The sequence below is a fragment of the Thalassophryne amazonica genome, chromosome 19, assembly GCF_902500255.1.
Source record: "Thalassophryne amazonica chromosome 19, fThaAma1.1, whole genome shotgun sequence".
Lineage (NCBI taxonomy): Eukaryota > Metazoa > Chordata > Actinopteri > Batrachoidiformes > Batrachoididae > Thalassophryne > Thalassophryne amazonica.
In genome coordinates this window covers 59,660,249-59,681,362 of record NC_047121.1, presented here as the reverse complement: position 1 = coordinate 59,681,362, position 21,114 = coordinate 59,660,249, and the positions used below count along the sequence as shown (strand labels likewise).

Here is a 21,114-nt window from a genome sequence, read left to right as displayed (position 1 = left end):
AAATGTTGCCATCTTGCCAGTGTGCAACTCCCAGCCACCTCATAAATGGGTAAAGTGGTGGAGCCTGGGCAAGACTGGCATGGCCTACGTGAGATGAATGGAGCCCAACTCACAAACCCATCTCTGTGCTCCCAAACAAGCTAAAGCTAACAGGCTAACTTCAGTTCAGTGTTTGATTAATGTATATTTTTGAGGAGTGGGTGGTGGTTTTCATAATGGGTGGTTTGGTGCAGGTATAACAAAGAATGACTACCGTAATGCCTCAGTTACAGTTGCACCATCAGTGGATCTAATGTCAACGAGCTCCTGACACCTGCTAATTACTGCTAATTGCGTTAACATACTAAAGAAAATAGTAAAACAGAAATACTGAAGCACAGACATCTTAGATGTTCCATTAGTACATTTAACCCAACAGCTAGCCCTATTATGTCAGATATTTGTATTTAACAATGCTCAGAAATGATGGACAGGGTCGAACCACCCCAGCTAGTAGCCACTGCTAGCGGACCACGGAGTTTGGACTTTTCCCTTAAAATAACTTGTAGCTAGATGAGTTATTAAAAAAAAAAGAATAAAATTTAAAAATGTACAGTTGTCGTGAAGGGGGCAACTCGCTGTAGAGCCTAAAACCATTTTGGGTGCCACGCTGTAAAAATGTTTATTTCTGCCGTAAATTCTGACATTTTAACATGGGCTGCTACAGAGACTGACTTTTTAGAACCTGCCTCCAGTGTTCAAGGACCTGAAAGATTTAGAATTTCCATGTTTGCTTCATCTGGGCAATAATGCATATGCAGGGAACCTATAATTTAAAATCTAATAATGACCTCTAATTAACTCTTGTATCAACATCTGAATGCTTTATTTTTCCAACAGTTTCATAAAAATGGTTTCATAAAACAAACATGATTAAAAAGCTCACGTAGACAGAACGTACTTGAACAGCTTGTACAGAAATACAGAAATAAAGACAAATCCAACATGAGGCAGAGTGCCAGAAGCTGGTTTGTGGTTTCATTTTAAAAAATGTGTGACAGCTGTGTCATTGTGTTGAAAGCAAATGAAATCAAGAAATCTACCCGCAAACAAAGGTGTCACAAAGACCGTCAGGTGTGGCACTAGTTAATCCTATGACAACTCCCAGTTCACGACAGACAAACCGCCATAGGATTTCTCGCAGTGACGGAGTGACGTGACCGTGACTTTGTCCTGCCTCATCACTTCACGAGGTGCCAAATGCCCTGTGCAGGTTTTAGAAACATTAGTTCATAAAGAAACCAAACACTCACAACATGGCATTGCTAAGGCTCCTAAAAAAAAAAAAAAAAAAAAAAAAACTATTACAAATGTATTTATTTATTTATAAATTCCGAGTACAAGGAGGTGGTGGCATCTTTGCTGCTGGAACAGCAGTCTGTCAACCGCCATAAGTTAACTCCAAGATTTCAGATGTGCAAAATACAGACACGTGTCAGCAGCCTTAATAAAAAATAGATAAAAACGACGTGTTCGTATACACTCAATCAATCAATCAATCAATCAACTTTTTTCTTATATAGCGCCAAATCACAACAAACAGTTGCCCCAAGGCGCTCCAAAAAACTCTTAAAAAACTGTAACTGTGCTCTCCCTAATGTTTTTGGTGAAACATTTTTACACTTACAAATATTGAGTAAATGAAAAAGCTGTGAAATCATTTAAATAGAGCTGATCTTTGTAAATATATCAGTTCAATTAGTCCTTCCCAAATATTCTGAATGTAATTTACCAAACAAATTAAGGATATTTCAAAAATGTAATTTGTTAACCAAATGCTAATTTATTTCAATGACAGATTTACTAACCGTTAACAGCCATTTCATTTGGTGAATCCAGCTCAATCAAATGAATGTGTTTTAGAGATTTCAGCGTTGCTGTTTCTTAAAGTGTAAAGCCACTGAATCACTTGCTGGAGGGGACGGTGTTTGTGTGACTTTATCTGTCCGGTTTAACTTAAGTGAACATGACTCGAGGTGGAAAAGAAAAAAAAAAAGACCCCCCCCCCCCCAAAAAAAAGGAAATGTGTCAAAACATATTTTTATACTGGAATCAGTAGGTTCAAAGATGAAATAAGAACATTGACACGATAAATAATGACGTGTTATCGTTTTACCGATCAGAGATTTGCCGACTGTGGAATCCGCTCAACGGCTGTTCTGCGCGCTCCCGACACAGGAGAAACCGATTATTTCAGGGGAACTGAATTGCGTACAACACCGGAATATTCCACCTGTTTCTTGATGAGACTGATTGAGCGTCTGTTTCCGCTTCCCAATGATTTGCCCGCCTGTATCCAAAATGGCGACCACGCCTCCTTGCCGGGACACAGCTTTTAACTCACCTTGAGATGTTGGTTCTTATTATTTATTGTTTTAACTGTGGTTCATTTATTTTTTATATGTATTTTAACTTGCTTGTTCTTATTTGTGTACAGCACTTTGGTCATTGGCATTGATTTTAAAGCATTTTATAAATAAACTGAGACTGCGGACTCGAGTTCTTATATATTGACCTCTGTGGATAGGCTCCAGCCAACTTGTGATCCTTAATTGGAGTAAGTGGGTATAGAAAATTAATTGGGGGTGGGGGGGGGGGGGCTGATAAAGGCATTCCTTAATTTTTTAGAATTGTTCTTTGATTTGTTCCTTCTTGAACTCACAATTTAAGGATTCAGCAGCTTGTAATCTGCCATGACTAGTAACGGAGGAATTCGTAGGCATGTGTTGTGTCAATAACAATGTCACACGAACACTGAGCAGAGATGAACCCGTTGCTTCCATCGTCAGCCAAGTTTTCCTGGCGTGGCCAACATGTCAGACCAGATACTCAATGTGACACTGACTCATCCACAACCTCTGTTCAAGATGTCAAACCAGGTGTCTTTAAAAGGAAAAGAGCCTTGCCAATTAATAAGGTGGTGACAAATGTTTTAATTGCTGTTGTGTAACAGAGATGTCTTCAAGCTCGAAAGGATCTTGAGCATTTTGGGGCCATGGGCCACATATGCATGCTGGCTATATCATAACATATTATAACATAACATATTATGCATCTAATGTTTTACAGTTATGAGTGCAGTATGCAGTTGTGCACTCGGCTCCTGTCATCGCTGTACATCTGGGAGTTGATGTGGAATAGTTTTCACCGCTTATATAGTTATCATGTTACAGGATAACGCAGGTCATGGAAAATGATTTGACTGGTTCATGAAATGATCTGGGTAAAACGGAAACGTAAAACAGAAATATGTTTTAGAGCAGGGGTAGGCAACCTGTTCCAGAAAGAGCCATGAGGGTGCAGGTTTTCTTTGCAGCCACTGACTCCACCAGGTGATTTTACTGATTAATATCACTTTGAGCAGATGGAATCAGTTAATCAGTGAAATCACCTGGTGGAGTCAGTGGCTGCAAAGAAAACCTGCACCCTCATGGCTCTTTCTGGAACAGGTTGCCTACCCCTGTTTTAGAGTGTTGGCTGCTTATGAAAGTGCACTGCATTCACTGGATTAAAAAATAGACATCTTATTTCGTAATTACGAGATCAGGACATTGACCACTGCTTGGCTCAGAACCGCATACTGCACATCCACAAAGAAAACATCTTTATGGAATTCCATTGGTTCCAAGCCCTCAATAAAGACTGGCGTGAGAATTCCAGCATCATAATTAAAAATAGGCTGAGTTGTACCCTCAAACAGTGCGCTGTGATCAAACACAAAGTCTGGATTTCCCTCTAAGGTGTTGCTGGATGAATGAAATTCCTCCAGGGAGGAGCACGGCGCACCCAGACTGACATGCGCCCGGGGGGGAAAGTCATTCATTTATGCTAACATCACGGTATCTAAAAGATGACATTTTCAACATACATGAACGATCCACGATGAATGGCTGCTTTAAGGTCCTCACCTTGTTCACGTTGTCACGTGCAGCCTGAAAATAAACTTAAATTGTACATTAATAAAAAAAAAACCAAAACCTGTTTCTTCATTGTGTTTATCGGTGGATCGCTAAACAGCTTTTGCGACCCACACTGCCACGTACTGTGTGGAGTTTGTGGAATCATGGCTTTAATTATTTTCAGTCAATACAAAACAAAATGTGAAACAATAAAAACGTACAATAACTATCTTTACATTATTAGAAAACGACACAAGTTTGATGGTGTTAGCACAGTGACTCAGCAGTTTAAAAAAAACATGACTGTCGGCTTACATCACGGAGGGTTTATCCCGTCTACACGTTTAATGTCTCAAGACATTAAATGTGGTCCCTCTCGTTGGCATTTTAACACGTTGATTTCCACAGATATTCTTTTATACACCACGATGCATGTTGACAGTTTCAAGGGACTTATTTATTTATTTTATTTCGTCTTGTCAGCTAGCGAACCTGTTGGGGAAGTTAGCGCGGTCTGAAAGCGTCGTACTCTCCAGAGATCCCATCTTTCAGTGAGGATTTTTGTGCTCGCTGAAGGTGGAAGAGCTGCTTTTTGACAAGCCTGTGACGCTGCACCGCCAGCTGTCAGCTCCTTTGATTAATAATCCCATCATTCCCGGCTCTTCACTCGCTCACTTTTTATCCCTCCGTGCATTCCCGCGCACACTTGTTGGCCAAGGTTTTTGCATTAATTGAAAGGAACCTAATTGATCGTCTGTTGTAGATTCTCAGGTGTTTTAGTCAGTGTTTTGAACACAGACTGTCAAAACGGTGTGGAGATATTTCGACGTTCTATAGCTTCTTCAGTTCTGGATGTTATTAATGACTTTTGTAGCCTGATAAATCACAACACAGCGCTAATTTAGGTTGGACACATGAGCACAGAAAGAATTTCCACCCTTGTTAAAAGGGGGGAAAAACTGCAGCAGCATGCTTCCACTGGAGTTACTGGGTCAGTACACAGGCAGCAGAACATAAGATTTTAACAAGCTTATTGCAGATACAGTACGAAAATCACCAGAGGATTTGTTCAGAATGCTGACTTTGTAACATCTAACCTCAAGGAGCTATATTTGTGAGTCAGGGAGAGGTGTTTTTAAGAGTTCCTAACTCATTCTGTGTTTCTCTGTTTATCGACCTTCGCCTCGCGTACCCGCGCGGCTTCTCGCTGCTCCTCGTGTGCAGCCTTCAGAGTTTTTTTTTTTTTTTTTTTGTATTGTTTTGTTTTGCCTGATGCTGCACATCCAAAACTTGGATGAGTGGAATCAGATGAAAGTGCATTTGGCAGGTGCGCTTTTTGACCGTAATCTCTGAGGCTAAAAATGGCGCAAGCTCACCAACGTGCTGAAATTAAATGTGACAAAGTATCACATTAAGCTGATGAGTGTGAACTGCAGCCTTAAATGTTTCAAAAAGGGAAAGTTAATTGTGTCACGTGTGGGGGGGGCATGGATGTAATGTTTCCACCACTGGTGATATATGTTTCACTGAACAGGATTATTTCAGAGGCCTTGCAACTATTTTGCGATGTGCTTTAATACTGTGACACATTAAAACATCTATTTACAGAAACCTGGACATGCACCTGCTCAAATACAGTGAGTGAATTGATAAATGAATGAATGAGTCCATCCACTATAGATTTTAACATAACTCAAAAACAATGAATGCCATCATCTTTTAAGTAAGCAAATTAAAAGGGTACATTCCATATTTTCCAGACTATAAGTCGCAACGGGGTATTAGTTGCAGCTATCCAAAAATGCGTTATGAAGAAGGGAAAAAAGAGCACAAGACACACCGTAATATAAATCAGTTATGTTTGAAATAATGCTCCTGCTTCATGCAACAAGAAGCAAAATTTAATCGTCACATTATTCATTTATAACACGAATACTGCATTAGTCTGCAGAAGTGAACGGGTTAATTCATGTTATTGTACAAGCTGCAAAGAACTAAAGAGTAAAATGCTTCTTGGAGCTACTGAACAGATGAAACTGTTCATCGCTAAACAAAAGAATGTTAAATGTTTTAAAGCTACAATACATTTTTCAAGCATAATATTTAGCCTTACCTTTAGCCAAGCTCCTTCTCATTGTTATTCTGGCTGTTCCACAAAGTCCAAAGTGAAGTGCAGAGTCATCTGAAAGTTATTTTTCCTCTTTGCAGATCAATCTTCAATCTGCTGTCGAGACCCTGAGTGAATATAATGGAGAAGCTGAAGGGAAATACTGTTGTTTATTATTATCGTCATCATTATCATTAAAAAGTAAGTCCCTTCCGCGGCTCCCTTGTTTTCCACTCGGGGTTGCCACAACAGATCCAAGGTGGATCTACAGGTTGTTTTGGCACAAGTTTTACACTGGATGCCCTTCATGATGCAACTCCACATTACATGGGGAAATGTGGCAGCATTGAGGTTTGAAATGGGAACCTTCCACAATGAAAACAAGTACACTGTCCACTTAGCCACCACCCCTCCCATTTATCATTATCATTATTATTATTATTAATAAGGTTTTAAGCTTTTCAGTACAGAGGGTTCCTGGTTCAAACCCCACCGCTGCTACATTCCTCCATGTAATGTGGAGTTGCATCAGGAAGGGCATCCGGTGTAAAACTTGTGCCAATTCAACATGCAGATCCACATTGAATTTGCTGTGGCGACCCCAAGTGCAAACAAGGGAACAGCCAAAGGGTCTTACTTACTTTTTACTCAGCTGAATGATCCATAGTGATTTACTAACAATGTGTATGTTACTAATGTCTTTGTCATTTTGTTTACACAATGAGAACCTAGCGTGCATGTCTCTCCACTGACTGTCTCCAGTTTGGACCAGATCCAGACGTGTTATTAACCTTCAGGCATAGTCGGCATGTGTTGATGTGGTTACTGCTCTACTTAGGCATGCTGAGTTAGCACACACACAAGGCAATAATGTGTTGTTTATTTTGTCTTCTTGGTGGGTTTGGTTGATGCAGATGTGATTAAAAAAAAAAATGGAAGTGTCTGTGTGAAGACACCGCGGTGCTGTAAAATATGTAAATGGTAAATGGACTGCATTTATATAGCGCTGTTCCATCTGCATCAAACGCTCAACGCGCTTTACAATAATGCCTCACATTCACCCCGATGTCAGGGTGCTGCCATACAAGGTGCTCACTACACATTGGGAGCAACTAGGGGATTAAGGACCTTGCCCAAGGGCCCTTAGTGATTTTCAAGTCAGGCTGGGATTTGAACTGAGGATGCTCTGGTCTCAAGCCCACTGCTTTAAGCACTAGACCATCACCTCCCCTAAGTGATGAGCATCATAATGATTAAAAGCTGCTTCAACTGCACTGTGTGCAAAACCGTTTTGAAGCCTCGCCACCCTGATGTTGACCTTTGTCCTCCTCCAGGTCCAACTGTTTTGAAGTCTTTGCCTTGGATGGATCTCGCACCAATGTTCTCCAGTTTTGCACTGCAACAGAAAGCACAGATTGGCTCCAAGCAATATCGACAAATATCAATGACTTGACATTGGAGAATGTAAGTTTTTGTTGTTTGTTTGTTTGTTTTTTGAAAGGTAAAGCTTCAGCAAGATCAACTCGAGTGTTTATTGAAACTGAACCTGAACGCTACCCCCCACACCACCACCGAGTATAATGATCATCTGTCTGTCCACCGACCAGGTTTTGCCTGCAGTTTTTTTTGCTCACAGATCAGTCTTAAATCATGTTTATAGGAATATTTGTTTTTCAGTCGAGCAATTTGAGACATTTTTATGAGATGGGTGTTTTTGATCTTTTTTTAATGAGCTAATGCACATGTTTTAGCTTTATTTAAAAATGGTAATATTTGTTGTGTGACTGTCCACATACACATTTATTTGGATGGTGTTATGCATATACACACACACACACACTCACACAGTAACAGTTAACAAGGATTTGGGGTAAGTGCAGTTTGACTTAGCAGGATTACTCAAATTACAGTGAGGAAAATAAGTATTTGAACACCCTGCGGTTTTGCAAGTTCTCCCACTTAGAAATCATGGAGGGGTCTGAAATTTTCATCTTAGGTGCATGTCCACTGTGAGAGACATAATCTAAAAAAAAAATCCAGAAATCACAATGTATGATATTTTTTTAAATAATTTATTTGTATGTTACTGCTGCAAATACGTATTTGAACACCTACCAACCAGCAAGATTTCTGTCTCTCACAGACCTGTTAATTTTTCTTTAAGAAGCCCTCTTATTCTGCACTCTTTACCTGTATTAGTTGCACCTGTTTGAACTTGTTAGCTGTATAAAAGACACCTGACCACACACTCAATCACACTCCAACCTGTCCACCATAGCCAAGACCAAACAGCGGTCTAAGGACACCAGGGACAAAACTGTAGACCTGCACAAGGCTGGGATGGACTACAGGACAACAGGCAAGCAGCTTGGTAGAAGACAACAACTGTTATGATTATTTATTAGAAAGTGGAAGAAACACAAGATGACTGTCAGTCTCCCTCAGACTGGGATTCCATGCAAGATCTCACTTTGTGGGGTAAGGATGATTCTGAGAAAGCTCAGAACTACACAGGAGGACCTGGCCAATGACCTGAAGAGAGCTGGGACCACAGTCACAAATATTACATTAGTAACGCATGATACTGTCATGGTTTAAAATCCTGCAGGGCAGCAAGGTCTCCCTGCTCAAGCCAGCACATGTCCAGGCCTGTTTGAAGTTCACCAGTGACCATCTGGATGATCCAGAGGAGGCATGGGAGAAGGTCATGTGGTCAGATGAGACCAGAGTAGAGCTTTTTGGAATCACCTCCACTTACCATGTTTAGAGGATGAGAACAACCCCAAGAAAACCATCCCAACCGTGAAGCATGGGGGTGGAAACATCATGCTCTTCTGCAAAGAGGACAGGACGACTGCACCGTATTGAATGGAGGATGGATGGGGTCATGTATTGTGAGATTTTGGCAAACAACCTCCTTCCCTCAGTAAGAGCATTGAAGATGGGTCATGGCTGGGTCTTCCAGCATGACAATGACCCCAAACACACAGCCAGGGCAACTAAGGAGGGGCTCCCTAAGAAGCATTTCAAGGTCCTGGACTGCCCTGGCCAGTCTCCAGACCTGAACTCAATAGAAAATCTTTGGAGGGAGCTGAAACTCCAAACCTGAAAGATCTGCAGAAGATCTGTATGGAGGAGTGGTCCAAAATCCCTGCTACAGTGTGTGCAAACCTGGTGAAAAACTACAGGAAGCATTTGACCTCTGTAATTGCAAACAAAGGCTAATGTACCAAATATTAACATTGATTTTCACAGGTGTTCAAATACTTATTTGCAGCAGTAACATACAAATAAATTATTAAAAAATCATACATTGTGATTGCTGGATTTTTTTAGATTATGTCTCTCACAGTGGACATGCACCTAAGATGAAAATTTCAGACCCCTCCATGATTTCTAAGTGGGAGAACTTGCAAAATCGCAGGGTGTTCAAATACTTATTTTCCTCATTGTTATCCTCAAACATTAGATGAATAATTGATATAACAAAAAAAACAAAACAAAACCTACTTGTTTGTACAGCACTCTTTGGTGCAGATTGTACATGCAAAATGCTTTTACAATTAAATATAAATAATAGGGTGCTAAGAATATATGCAATTAAAATAAAATCGGCCACTCTAAATGTACATTTATTAATTTTCTACACCTACTTTTCCAATTACGGGTCACAATTTACAACAGCCAGCCTCACAAAAAAAAAAAAAAAAAAAAAAATCACTCACACAGAATTATCTCCTGCTGATTACTGGATCAACCTAACAGTGATGTATTGTACGCAAGTTATAGTTTATGTCTATGATAATAAATTTAAGCCTAGAAGCACTTTTTCTGTCCCTTTTGTAACACAGAGCACAGGCCGGCACTTAGGGCCCCTTCACACATAACACAAAAGACAGAGAAACCGGAAGAAAATCCACAAACCAAAAATTAAATGGGGAAGCATGAAACATTCCACCTGTTGTTGGGATGGACACACAGTCGAACAGGTGTGCACGATGTCACAGCAACTGTCTCGTGCACGCTAGTGTTCACATGCACGAATACAGTGTGAGCACGCGGAATGTCACACACACAGCAGCGGAGGGAAAAAACTAAAAAACACTTAATTCCTGTTATAAAGTGTGGATTTAGCCTCCATTTAGACGTACACCAGGAAGTAATACGTAAACATCGCAGGGGGACACGCCCACCTCTGTCAGCGGACCTCACAGAACAAAAAGGCTCTCTCTGTGTTGCTTTGTTCTGTGATTTTAATTTAGTGTAGGTATTATGTTTGTCCTGCATCTGTCTGATGTCTGTGTTTTTAATTTGACACCTTACGTTCAGTCACGTCCAGCTGTCAGTCGGCGGTCAGCTGACATGCGCCATATGTCTACAGCAAAGCATATGAGCAAAGCAATCAGACATGAATGAGTTCACACCTTCACCCTTATTTGTTTTATTTAATTTCCACTCGTTTTGTCTCTCATGTAAACTACAATTTATATGGTGGAAGTGACATCAGGCTTCACACCGTGCCGCACACTTAGATGCTGGCTGGTCCTCATGAGAGCATGAGTGTTTGCCCACACATGAGCATTGTGTGTTCTCCAGCTGAGTTGCAGTCCACAGCGGTCAGCTGTTCCAGCAGCGCACTGCGATGGACAGCGTCCAGATTCCGGGACCTTCAGCCACAGCTGACATTGTTGGATTCATGGTGTGTGTGCGGTTGGGAGATACACTCCACAAGCCATTTGTGTGTGTGTGGGTGGGGGGTGGTGGCATAGTCCCATCCATGTGTGTTGCTAGGTTACGCCACTTTTGTGTGGCACTTAGACACTTTTCACAGACAGGTCGAATGTGGTCGCCTGCTGTCTATCGTACCAGGACTGCCAATAGCCCCGCCTGTTCTAAGTGCCCAGTGAGTGGTGTTAGATATTCGTGTGCGACACTTGGCATTTGGCCGACACCTGCCGAGGGGGATCGAATGAGCATTCGCTGTCTTTCAGCCACTTGTGTGCACAAATGGTTGTGGCGAGTCGACAATTGTACGAGGCGTTTGAGGTGACTCAGATTTTTCACGAATGCAATGCAATCGTGTTATGTTATGTGTGAAGGGGCCCGTAAGGTCTTACAAGATCCACCAGTGAGAACAGTGCTTGTCCATTTAAGATTCTGAGTTAACAATAAAATAAAAAATCTGAATGAAATCTAAGGGCCTGTCCACACAGAGACGGGTTTAGGCATAGCCGCGTGCATTTTGTACTGTTTCAGCGTTTTGTCCACTTGCAGGTGGATTTACAGAGCTCAAAAATACTACTTTTAATCTCAAAATGGCGCCTTTGCGTTTTCATATGTGCAACCAATCCACAACTTTTGTGAAATGATGTCATAGCCCCACCTCTCTAACCTCAGCTGAATCCTGGCTGCAAGACGTCACATCTTTCACCGCTGGGTGTCTTGGGTACTGCACCTGAAACGCGTCCATTATATCGGTGTATTTGGATTGACATGATTCCCAGTCAACATTCTCTTGTAATTTAGGCGATTTATAATCCGGAGTGATGTTTGACTTGGTATGCAAATGCTCCACAGCCAAAGACTTCTGATAGAGGTGTGCAGCAACCCAGAAAACACATTCTAATAATCAATTCTAGATAAAACAAAAGTATATGCCAGTGTCTCTACATTAGCCGTGGACCAAAAAGGTCAAATCTTCACAGTATTCCATAAATGGAAAAACGGCGTTCTTTGCAATCTCCTGAATGTATAGGTCAAAGGTCAGTGTGGGATTGGAGGTCACCTCTAGATGATGGTGGTCACTGAACAAGTCGGAATCTGTCTGGACCAATCACTTATCAAGAGGAAGAAATCAATACATTCTGGGATCTGAAATTGGGTTCTTCCTTCTTTTAAGTCCTGACAGGATGGTTTTTTCAACATTTGGGCTTGTTTCACGTCCAATTTCCAGCCCGGTTTTGTGAAACGTATGTTATAATCCATTTTATTAAAAGTAATAAACCATTTGAATGTGATCTTTTATCCAAACGTATGATCTGGGTCTTTTTTTTTTTTTTTTTAACTATTCCACACACAGTAAGACGGGACGTTTGTCAGCACTCGGCTCTTGTTCTGCTCTCGGACTCGATATAGTTGGTCCTGTGTGCACTTGGCTGAAAGTCTCCATCATCTTCTCCAGATTTCACGTTGTGGCGGTGGAGATGTTGGAAGCCGTTGGTTGCTGTGTGCGCGCTCTGTGTTCTTTCTGTCAAACACTAATGGAGTCACGGCAGCGCCTCTCCCCCTCCCCTGACAAAACGATGCTCTCTTAGACCTAATTAATGACGGCTAAGTGCTCGTTCGCCGCGTGCACTTCTCCTCTCCGTCTCTCATTTCCTCCTCTTTCTCTTTGATTATCGTTCTGATGATGCAACGCAGGTTTTTTTCCTCCAAAGGAAACGTGCACACTGTACGTCCCCGCTTGTCGATTTTGCAGCTGCCTTTTTAAAAGTGTGATTAATTCATGCCTGAACCACCTAATTACGGACGTGGAGGGTGATTGCTAAATGGCCAATCAGGAAGTAATTGTGGCGCCTGCAAGGGAAAGCAGAACGTTTGTTATAAATGATCTACGAACTTTAAATAGACTTGGCGACACCCTTGGCGTTCCTCTTGTGTCTGTCACGTAGGTGTTGTGGGTGGCTGTCGTTTGCCATGTGCAGCCTTATTTATGCCACTTGGCTTGTTTGATGTTTAGATTGAAAGACTGTTTCATCCACGGCGCCACTCATTTCAGATTATACCTTCCTCACGAATGCCCCGACTTCATTATTACAAAAAAAAAATTACGTTAACAGTTGATAGTTAATAGTTCAGATCTAGAAATCATGTTTATTCCATTTTCAAATGAACTTTTTCCTCATGTGGTGTTGTGCAAAGGTTTTAGGCCAGAGAAGGTTTAGTGTTTAAAGGGGTGTTTTATCATCAGTGGGTGAACAGAAAATTACATTTATAGTGTCAGAACACATTCTAAGAAACCACAAATGATCTTTTGTTACACCCAAATAAACTGTTAAAAGCTGTTTAAATTTAAATCTGATTTCTAATGCATCCTGTCTATCTCTTCTATCGCTCTCTCTATTTCAATTTCAATTTCATTTCATTTATATAGCGCCAAATCACAACAGAGTTGCCTCAAGGCGTTTCACAAAAGTAAGGTCTAACCTTACTAACCCCCAGAGTAACAGTCTCTATCTCTCTATCTATGTATCTCTCTATCGATCTCTATCTATCCCTATCTCTGTCTGTCTATCTCTATATTGATCTCTCTTTGTCTATCTCTCTCTCTATCGCTCTCTATCTCTATATTGATCTGTCTCTCTGTCTATCTCTATTGCTCTCTCTCTCTATATATATATTGATCTCTATCTGTCTCTATCAATCTCTATCTCTCTCTCTGTCTATCTCTCTGTCTCTATATTGATCTCTGTCTATCTCTCTATCTCTGTCTAGCTCTATCGCTCTCTATCTCTACCTATCTATCTCTATATTGATCTCTGTCTCTCTCTCTCTCTCTCTCTCTCTCTCTCTCTCTCTCTGTCTATCTCTATCACTCTCTATCTCTCCTGATGCATCTATTTGTCTCTCTGTCCATCAGTCATATTATTGACTTTTGCATTAAGCAAAACAGGCCTTTGGGTTTTTAAGATTTAATTCATAAAAAGAATTTTCTTTGGCACCACTATAATTTTATTCCTTAGCATTTAAAGCAGGGATTCATCATATGATATTGGCAACATGATCAAAATTCATGCTCTCTGGAAATCATTTAGACTTTTGACCCCTGAAGGGGAGACGCCGTGACCTACATCTGTAGTGACGTCATAGATCACCTGGGGGACTCCCCTGACTTGTGTGAGGATGCTGTGAAAGATACGGAAACAGCCAATAGGAGTAAAGAAAGAGAAAGAGGCAGCGTGACGTCAGCTGAGAGAATGAGTAAAACACTCAAACGGCTTATTTCTGGGTATTTTTTTGTAAAAGTTAGTGAAAAATACACGCGTTAAATCTAAAAATTCTGTTTTTGAAACCGGGTAACACCTGAAGTGATTTACAAGACATCTGATGGATGTTGGCATGCACTCCCTGGAAACACACGTCACGCAAGTGGGTCAGGTCAAATTTCAAAACCTCACGCATGAGCACACGCACTTCCTCTTGCAGTCCATCTGCACGATGCCATTAAAAGGAAAAGATACTATGGAATTCCCCCCAGAGAAACACATTCTCTTTATTAAAATGAGCTTTAATTTTTAACATGTTCCAAAAATAGAGACATGATTATGTTTCGATTTAAGCAGAAACTAAATTTAGTCTGTTTTGTGAAATTTGAAAGGCCGTACAGCTTTAATAATAGTATGTGGTATTGGTGGTGGTTTGTTGTCCCACTGTTTTTAATAATACACATTTAATTTCCAAACTGATTTTAGTCAATATGTGCCAAAAATCATGAAATAAGTGAATCTGCAAAAAAGTAGTGGCATGTTAAAGAAAATGCTAACATGTGTTCATATAGGCTAACAGTAGCGATGGTTCGAGTTTTAGTTCATATAACCCCTCGGTAACGCTGGCTCAGCAGAAGAACGCCAGAAATCTGGTCATTCCCGGAAATGTTCTTACGTTTAACTGGTTTTTGTTTGTTTACACTTTAACATGGATTCGGAATTGCATTAGCGCTACTTTGCTGTATTTCATTAAGTTGCACAAAACGGATCTGAACTTCAGAATTATCACATAAACCAGACCTGACATGTGGAAAAACTCTGTGATTGCAAGTTCTGTAATCTAAATGATTCTTGTCTTTGGTTATCTCACTTATTTGACCTACATGTTGTAGTTTTAAGTGGCGCGTGATGCTTTTATGTAATAATACATTTTACATACATTTACATAACCGTGTAGCTCAGTCATACTCTGTTTTCTGTCCCCACCTTCTTTCCAGATAAAGATGGTTAATAAATACTGCTCTTCAGATGACCAGGTGAGTGTTTAGTTGAAACATTTTTTGCAGTCGCCTTACAAATGTTGATATGCTTTTAGCTAAGTGACTAAAAGCATAAGTGACTGACTGTTGTACATTTAACTTGAGGTTTAAAAAGTTAACTTCAGCGTCCTGAGCAAGATATGTCACAACCATAAACATTATCATATCATCGGCGTACTGTGGAAGCAACAAAGACGTCTTCATTATCAATTAATCTAGTGAATACTTGTATTTTTAAATATTTAGTCTCTAAAACCTTCAATTATTAAAACAATCATCTCCGTTACAGATTCCAAAGTATGTCTTCAAGTATTGTACCAACAACCATCTACAAGGTGGATAGTCACTTTACACTTTTATATTAAATCTTTACATTTTAGAAGTTGGAACCAAGCATGATTGAGAATTTGAATTCTTTGGTTTTCATATATGTTGTCCAGACCATGGTCAGCTTGAAAAGATGGGACTCGGTGTGGTTCTAAGTAGAACATTGCACACTTTATGAAAACCAATAATGTCTATACAGTAGTTATGCCTGAGCTGTTCGGTAAACTACTTAAAGAGAGGAATTGGTGAGTTTTGTGCAGTCTGCAGTCCAAAACAAGAGAAAATGTTTTGGGAAACCAGTCGAGACTTAACAGTACCTCTGATATTCCAAGATCCTCAGACTCTTAAAGTTGTCCTGATGACATAAAACCTAGAACACGGTGACAGGATGTTCACACGTAGGTCTTCCTTAAACGTTCATGGTCTGCTTTAAAATGTTGCTGAGCAAAACCATACCGGAGGAGAAGTGCAACATTACAGCATCTTCATCTCTAAAAGGTCCAAAAAGGCAATTTTGAGATCTTTTAGAACTTTGCTGCTGTTGCTTCTACATTGATGTATTTCCATTTCAGTAATATTTTGAAAACGGAGTTGTCAAAAGTGAATCTAACTCTCAGGGATTTGATGGTAACAGTGTTTTATCATGACTAAAGTTCTTTTAAAAAAAGAACTTGTCCTTTAACCAGCCCCCGGACCACTGGTTTGAGACACCTAAATTAAAATCTTGACTATTTGTAATTTTTTCATAATATCAATAAACTCTTTTGGGAAACATGATAAAATAATTGCTGTTAACCCTCCTAGTAAGACATTTTGAACCGCTGATTGTCATTCTGTTCAGCCTAAAATTGGATTTCATGCTTGTGATGTTTCCAGGAAACTCTCATGAAAACTTTATTATAAAGTCAGTACTGATGGTACAATGTGAAGTACTTGAGTACAGACTGCACAGATACTCTGCTTCCAGGATATCAGGCGAGCGCTCCAGGTTGATCAGGTATAAATAATTTCCGTGAAGCTTCCTGCGGCTCCTCTTTGTCTTTAATTGAATTCCTTTGACAGCTCATCATCTTCTTTTGTTGACCTGCAAGCGTCTATTTGCTTGTTTTTGAAGACTTTCACTCTCTGTGCCCTGAAATACCATAAATTTTTACTGCAGAGTTTTCTGTGTGTGTGCGCAGGTTGTCCACATGGGCTGGACGTGCGAGTGCGCCGAAAGAAAAGCTGCTGCTGGAACCTCAGCGTTCAAGTTCCTGGCATTGAGAGGGCCCTATTTTTATATCTTCAAAGGTCCTCCGGTAATTAGTTTTCATCTTTTTGTAATCTGATCCTGAAGTAATTAAGCAGTCAGAAACTCAAAATGTTTTTTTTTTTTTTTGCTTTAGTTTGGAGTATCCAGAGAGGTACACCCCCCTCCCCCCCCCCCAACCTCAACTCTGTTGCATCGCATATCAATCCAGCACGTAGACCGCACACAGAACATGCACATAGTGTGTAATGTTGAATCCCATGATGTCTGAGTGTTAGCTTTGCGTGTTTTGGTCACTGAACTTGTGGAAAACTAAATTAATTGTTTCAGCATCACAAAATCATCAGGGACGGTCCACTGGTCCTAACATCTTCATATTATTTGATGGTGTATATTACAACCCCAAACTGCTTTTAAAGTTCACCCTAACCCCTAACCCTGAGCAGGACGAGTGGACCTTAGGACTAGGACCAGTGGACACTATTTCCCAAGTCAGTAGTTCCCAAATCATCTCCCATTCATCGGTACAGTCTATCACCTGCACATGCAGACATTCGTGACAAAGGATAAAATAAATGATGCACCCACCCCTGTTATTTACCGCTTGCAGAAGGAAAAGCGCTTTCATCACTTCTAGTGTATTTTCTTCACTCATCTTGTTTATGACTCTAAACCTGACAAGGTTATGAGACAAATCACTTGGCTTTCCAACCTTTTGTTCTGAAAGTCAGCCTGAGACACCAGATCTCATCGACGTGGTGATTTTTCATGGATTCAGGCTCCATGTCTGCGCACGTGAAAATTCTCTTTGTTTGCGCATCCACATTTACCGTTGGACAACAATAACTAGAAGATCCATGATCATTTACAACACCGACTGATCCTTCTGATGTCATAAAGTAATAATATCAAAGAGAGAAAATGTAAAGGAATTTCACCGTCTTTGTCAGAGGTGAACGTTGACCTTTTTGGTGCAACTAAATCAGTTCAGTAACATAACCTCTGCTCTCCTCTATCAGCTGGCAGATGTAAATATGCACGAAAGTGTTTGAATGCACTTTTAACTCGGCCACACAGGTTAAACATCAGCGTGTTTCTGTTCTCTATCAGATTCTACATTGTTCGAACTCAGCCTTTAAAGTGTTAAAGCAGCATGCAAACCTGCATGTTTTTATTGGAACCAATGACTCCAGCAGCTGATCTCACTGTTTAAAACCACTTCAGAGCTGATGTTTAGTGAAATCGGATGCTTTATTCCTCCACAATATCTTTTCTTCCTAACCCTGCCAGCCATGTGTGAAGTAGAATGTGTTGCTGATTGCACGCTGTCTTGTCACCACCAGTTTGGTGCTCAGAGTCTTTAACAGGGATTTACAGCCCCAAATCAGAAAGAGTCTGGACGGTTTCATCTGTTAATATTCATCCATTCCTGTATTTCCGGCAGTGCAATATATTAAAAAAACAATATGAAGGTGTAAAAGTATTTACCATTCTGTGATGTTGCCATTCTTTCTCACAGCTCTTAAGACATTTTGGCACTGTGGACACCAATCTGTGAAGCATTTCAGGTGTTATTTTAACCCCATTATTCCTGAAAACACATCTTAAGGTGTGCAACAATACGGGGTTGTCATTGTCGCATTTCTCATTTCCTGAGGCCAAAATATGGCCATCTTCGTCCATCCATCCATCTGTCCGTCTGTCTGTGCTCAGCATAACTCCAGTCCTATTACTGCCGAGATCTTCAAATTCACAGGGAACATTCTTGGGACACAGACCTTGGGCAAGTTCAAAGATGGCAAACCTTGACCTATTTTGAGTGGTCAAAAGGTCACATTCTGTTTCCTATTTTTGTGCTCATACTGTTGAGGGTATTTTAGTATTGCGTTATATTTTTAAAATTCTCCACATATATTGTCTACTGGGGACACATCAGGAGAGCAGGCAGGCCAGTCCAGCATCCGCACCCTGTTCTTCCACAGCTATCCATTTGTAATGTGTGTGAAATGTGGTTTGGCCATTGTCTTACATGGACATACCTGGATAAGATGTCACCTTGAAGGCAGCTTATGTTGTTCTAAAATCTAGCTGTACTTCATTAATGCTGCCGTCACAGAAGTGTAAATTATCTTTTCCAAGGGCACTGATATAATCCTACACCATGACAGACTCTGAGTTTTGGACTTACTGCTGTTAACAGTCTGAATGGGACTTTTTGTATTTGTTGTGGAGCACACAGTGACCATTTGTTCCAAAAATGATCTAGAATACTGATTAATACAGTAAAGTTTTAAGTGGCGTTTGTGAATGTAACTCCATATTGTGGTGCTTGACAAAGGTTTCCCAAAGTAATCCTTCGCCCATGTGGTTATATCAATCAATCAATCAATCAATCAATTTTTTTATATAGCGCCAAATCACAACAAACAGTTGCCCCAAGGCGCTTTATATTGTAAGGCAAAGCCATACAATAATTATGTAAAACCCCAACGGTCAAAACGACCCCCTGTGAGCAAGCACTTGGCTACAGTGGGAAGGAAAAACTCCCTTTTAACAGGAAGAAACCATCCAGCAGAACCAGGCTCAGGGAGGGGCAATCTTCTGCTGGGACTGGTTGGGGCTGAGGGAGAGAACCAGGAAAAGACATGCTGTGGAGGGGAGCAGAGATCGATCACTAATGATTAAATGCAGAGTGGTGCATACAGAGCAAAAAGAGAAAGAAACAGTGCATCATGGGAAACCCCCGCAGTCTACGTCTATAGCAGCATAACTAAGGGATGGTTCAGGGTCACCTGATCCAGCCCTAACTATAAGTTTTAGCAAAAGGAAAGTTTTAAGCCTAATCTTAAAAGTAGAGAGGGTGTCTGTCTCCCTGATCTGAATTGGGAGCTGGTTCCACAGGAGAGGAGCCTGAAAGCTGAAGGCTCTACCTCCCATTCTACTCTTACAAACCCTAGGAACTACAAGTAAGCCTGCAGTCTGAGAGCGAAGCGCTCTATTGGGGTGATATGGTACTACGAGGTCCCTAAGATAAGATGGGACCTGATTATTCAAAACCTTATAAGTAAGAAGAAGAATTTTAAATTCTATTCTAGAATTAACAGGAAGCCAATGAAGAGAGGCCATATGGGTGAGATATGCTCTCTCCTTCTAGTCCCCGTCAGTACTCTAGCTGCAGCATTTTGAATTAACTGAAGGCTTTTTAGGGAACTTTTAGGACAACCTGATAATAATGAATTACAATAGTCCAGCCTAGAGGAAATAAATACATGAATTAGTTTTTCAGCATCACTCTGAGACAAGACCTTTCTGATTTTAGAGATATTGCGTAAATGCAAAAAAGCAGTCCTACATATTTGTTTAATATGCGCTTTGAATGACATATCCTGATCAAAAATGACTCCAAGATTTCTCACAGTATTACTAGAGGTCAGGGTAATGCCATCCAGAGTAAGGATCTGGTTAGACACCATGTTTCTAAGATTTGTGGGGCCAAGTACAATAACTTCAGTTTTATCTGAGTTTAAAAGCAGGAAATTAGAGGTCATCCATGTCTTTATGTCTGTAAGACAATCCTGCAGTTTAGCTAATTGGTGTGTGTCCTCTGGCTTCATGGATAGATAAAGCTGGGTATCATCTGCGTAACAATGAAAATTTAAGCAATACCGTCTAATAATACTGCCTAAGGGAAGCATGTATAAAGTGAATAAAATTGGTCCTAGCACAGAACCTTGTGGAACTCCATAATTAACTTTAGTCTGTGAAGAAGATTCCCCATTTACATGAACAAATTGTAATCTATTATACAAATATGATTCAAACCACCGCAGTGCAGTGCCTTTAATACCTAAGGCATGCTCTAATCTCTGTAATAAAATTTTATGGTCAACAGTATCAAAAGCAGCACTGAGGTCTAACAGAACAAGCACAGAGATGAGTCCACTGTCCGAGGCCATAAGAAGATCATTTGTAACCTTCACTAATGCTGTTTCTGTACTATGATAAATTCTAAAACCTGACTGAAACTCTTCAAATAGACCATTCCTCTGCAGATGATCAGTTAGCTGTTTTACAACTACCCTTTCAAGAATTTTGAGAGAAAAGGAAGGTTGGAGATTGGCCTATAATTAGCTAAGATAGCTGGGTCAAGTGATGGCTTTTTAAGTAATGGTTTAATTACTGCCACCTTAAAAGCCTGTGGTACATAGCCAACTAACAAAGATAGATTGATCATATTTAAGATCGAAGCATTAAATAATTGTAGGGCTTCCTTGAGCAGCCTGGTAGGAATGGGGTCTAATAAACATGTTGATGGTTTGGATGAAGTAACTAATGAAAATAACTCAGACAGAACAATCGGAGAGAAAGAGTCTAACCAAATACCGGCATCACTGAAAGCAGCCAAAGATAACGATACATCTTTGGGATGGTTATGAGTAATTTTTTCTCTAATAGTTAAAATTTTGTT

At 40.4% G+C, this 21,114-nt stretch overlaps 1 protein-coding gene across 1 annotated transcript in view; it reads left to right on the top strand.

Moving 5' to 3' along the window:
* Positions 1–21,114, top strand: part of sntg2 (syntrophin, gamma 2) — a 123,807-nt gene that overhangs the window by 83,044 nt on the left and 19,649 nt on the right. The window contains exons 10-12 of the mRNA XM_034159700.1: positions 7,380–7,509; positions 15,029–15,067; positions 16,579–16,695. Coding sequence (XP_034015591.1) covers positions 7,380–7,509; positions 15,029–15,067; positions 16,579–16,695 — 286 coding nt within the window. The remainder of the gene's footprint in view (positions 1–7,379; positions 7,510–15,028; positions 15,068–16,578; positions 16,696–21,114) is intronic.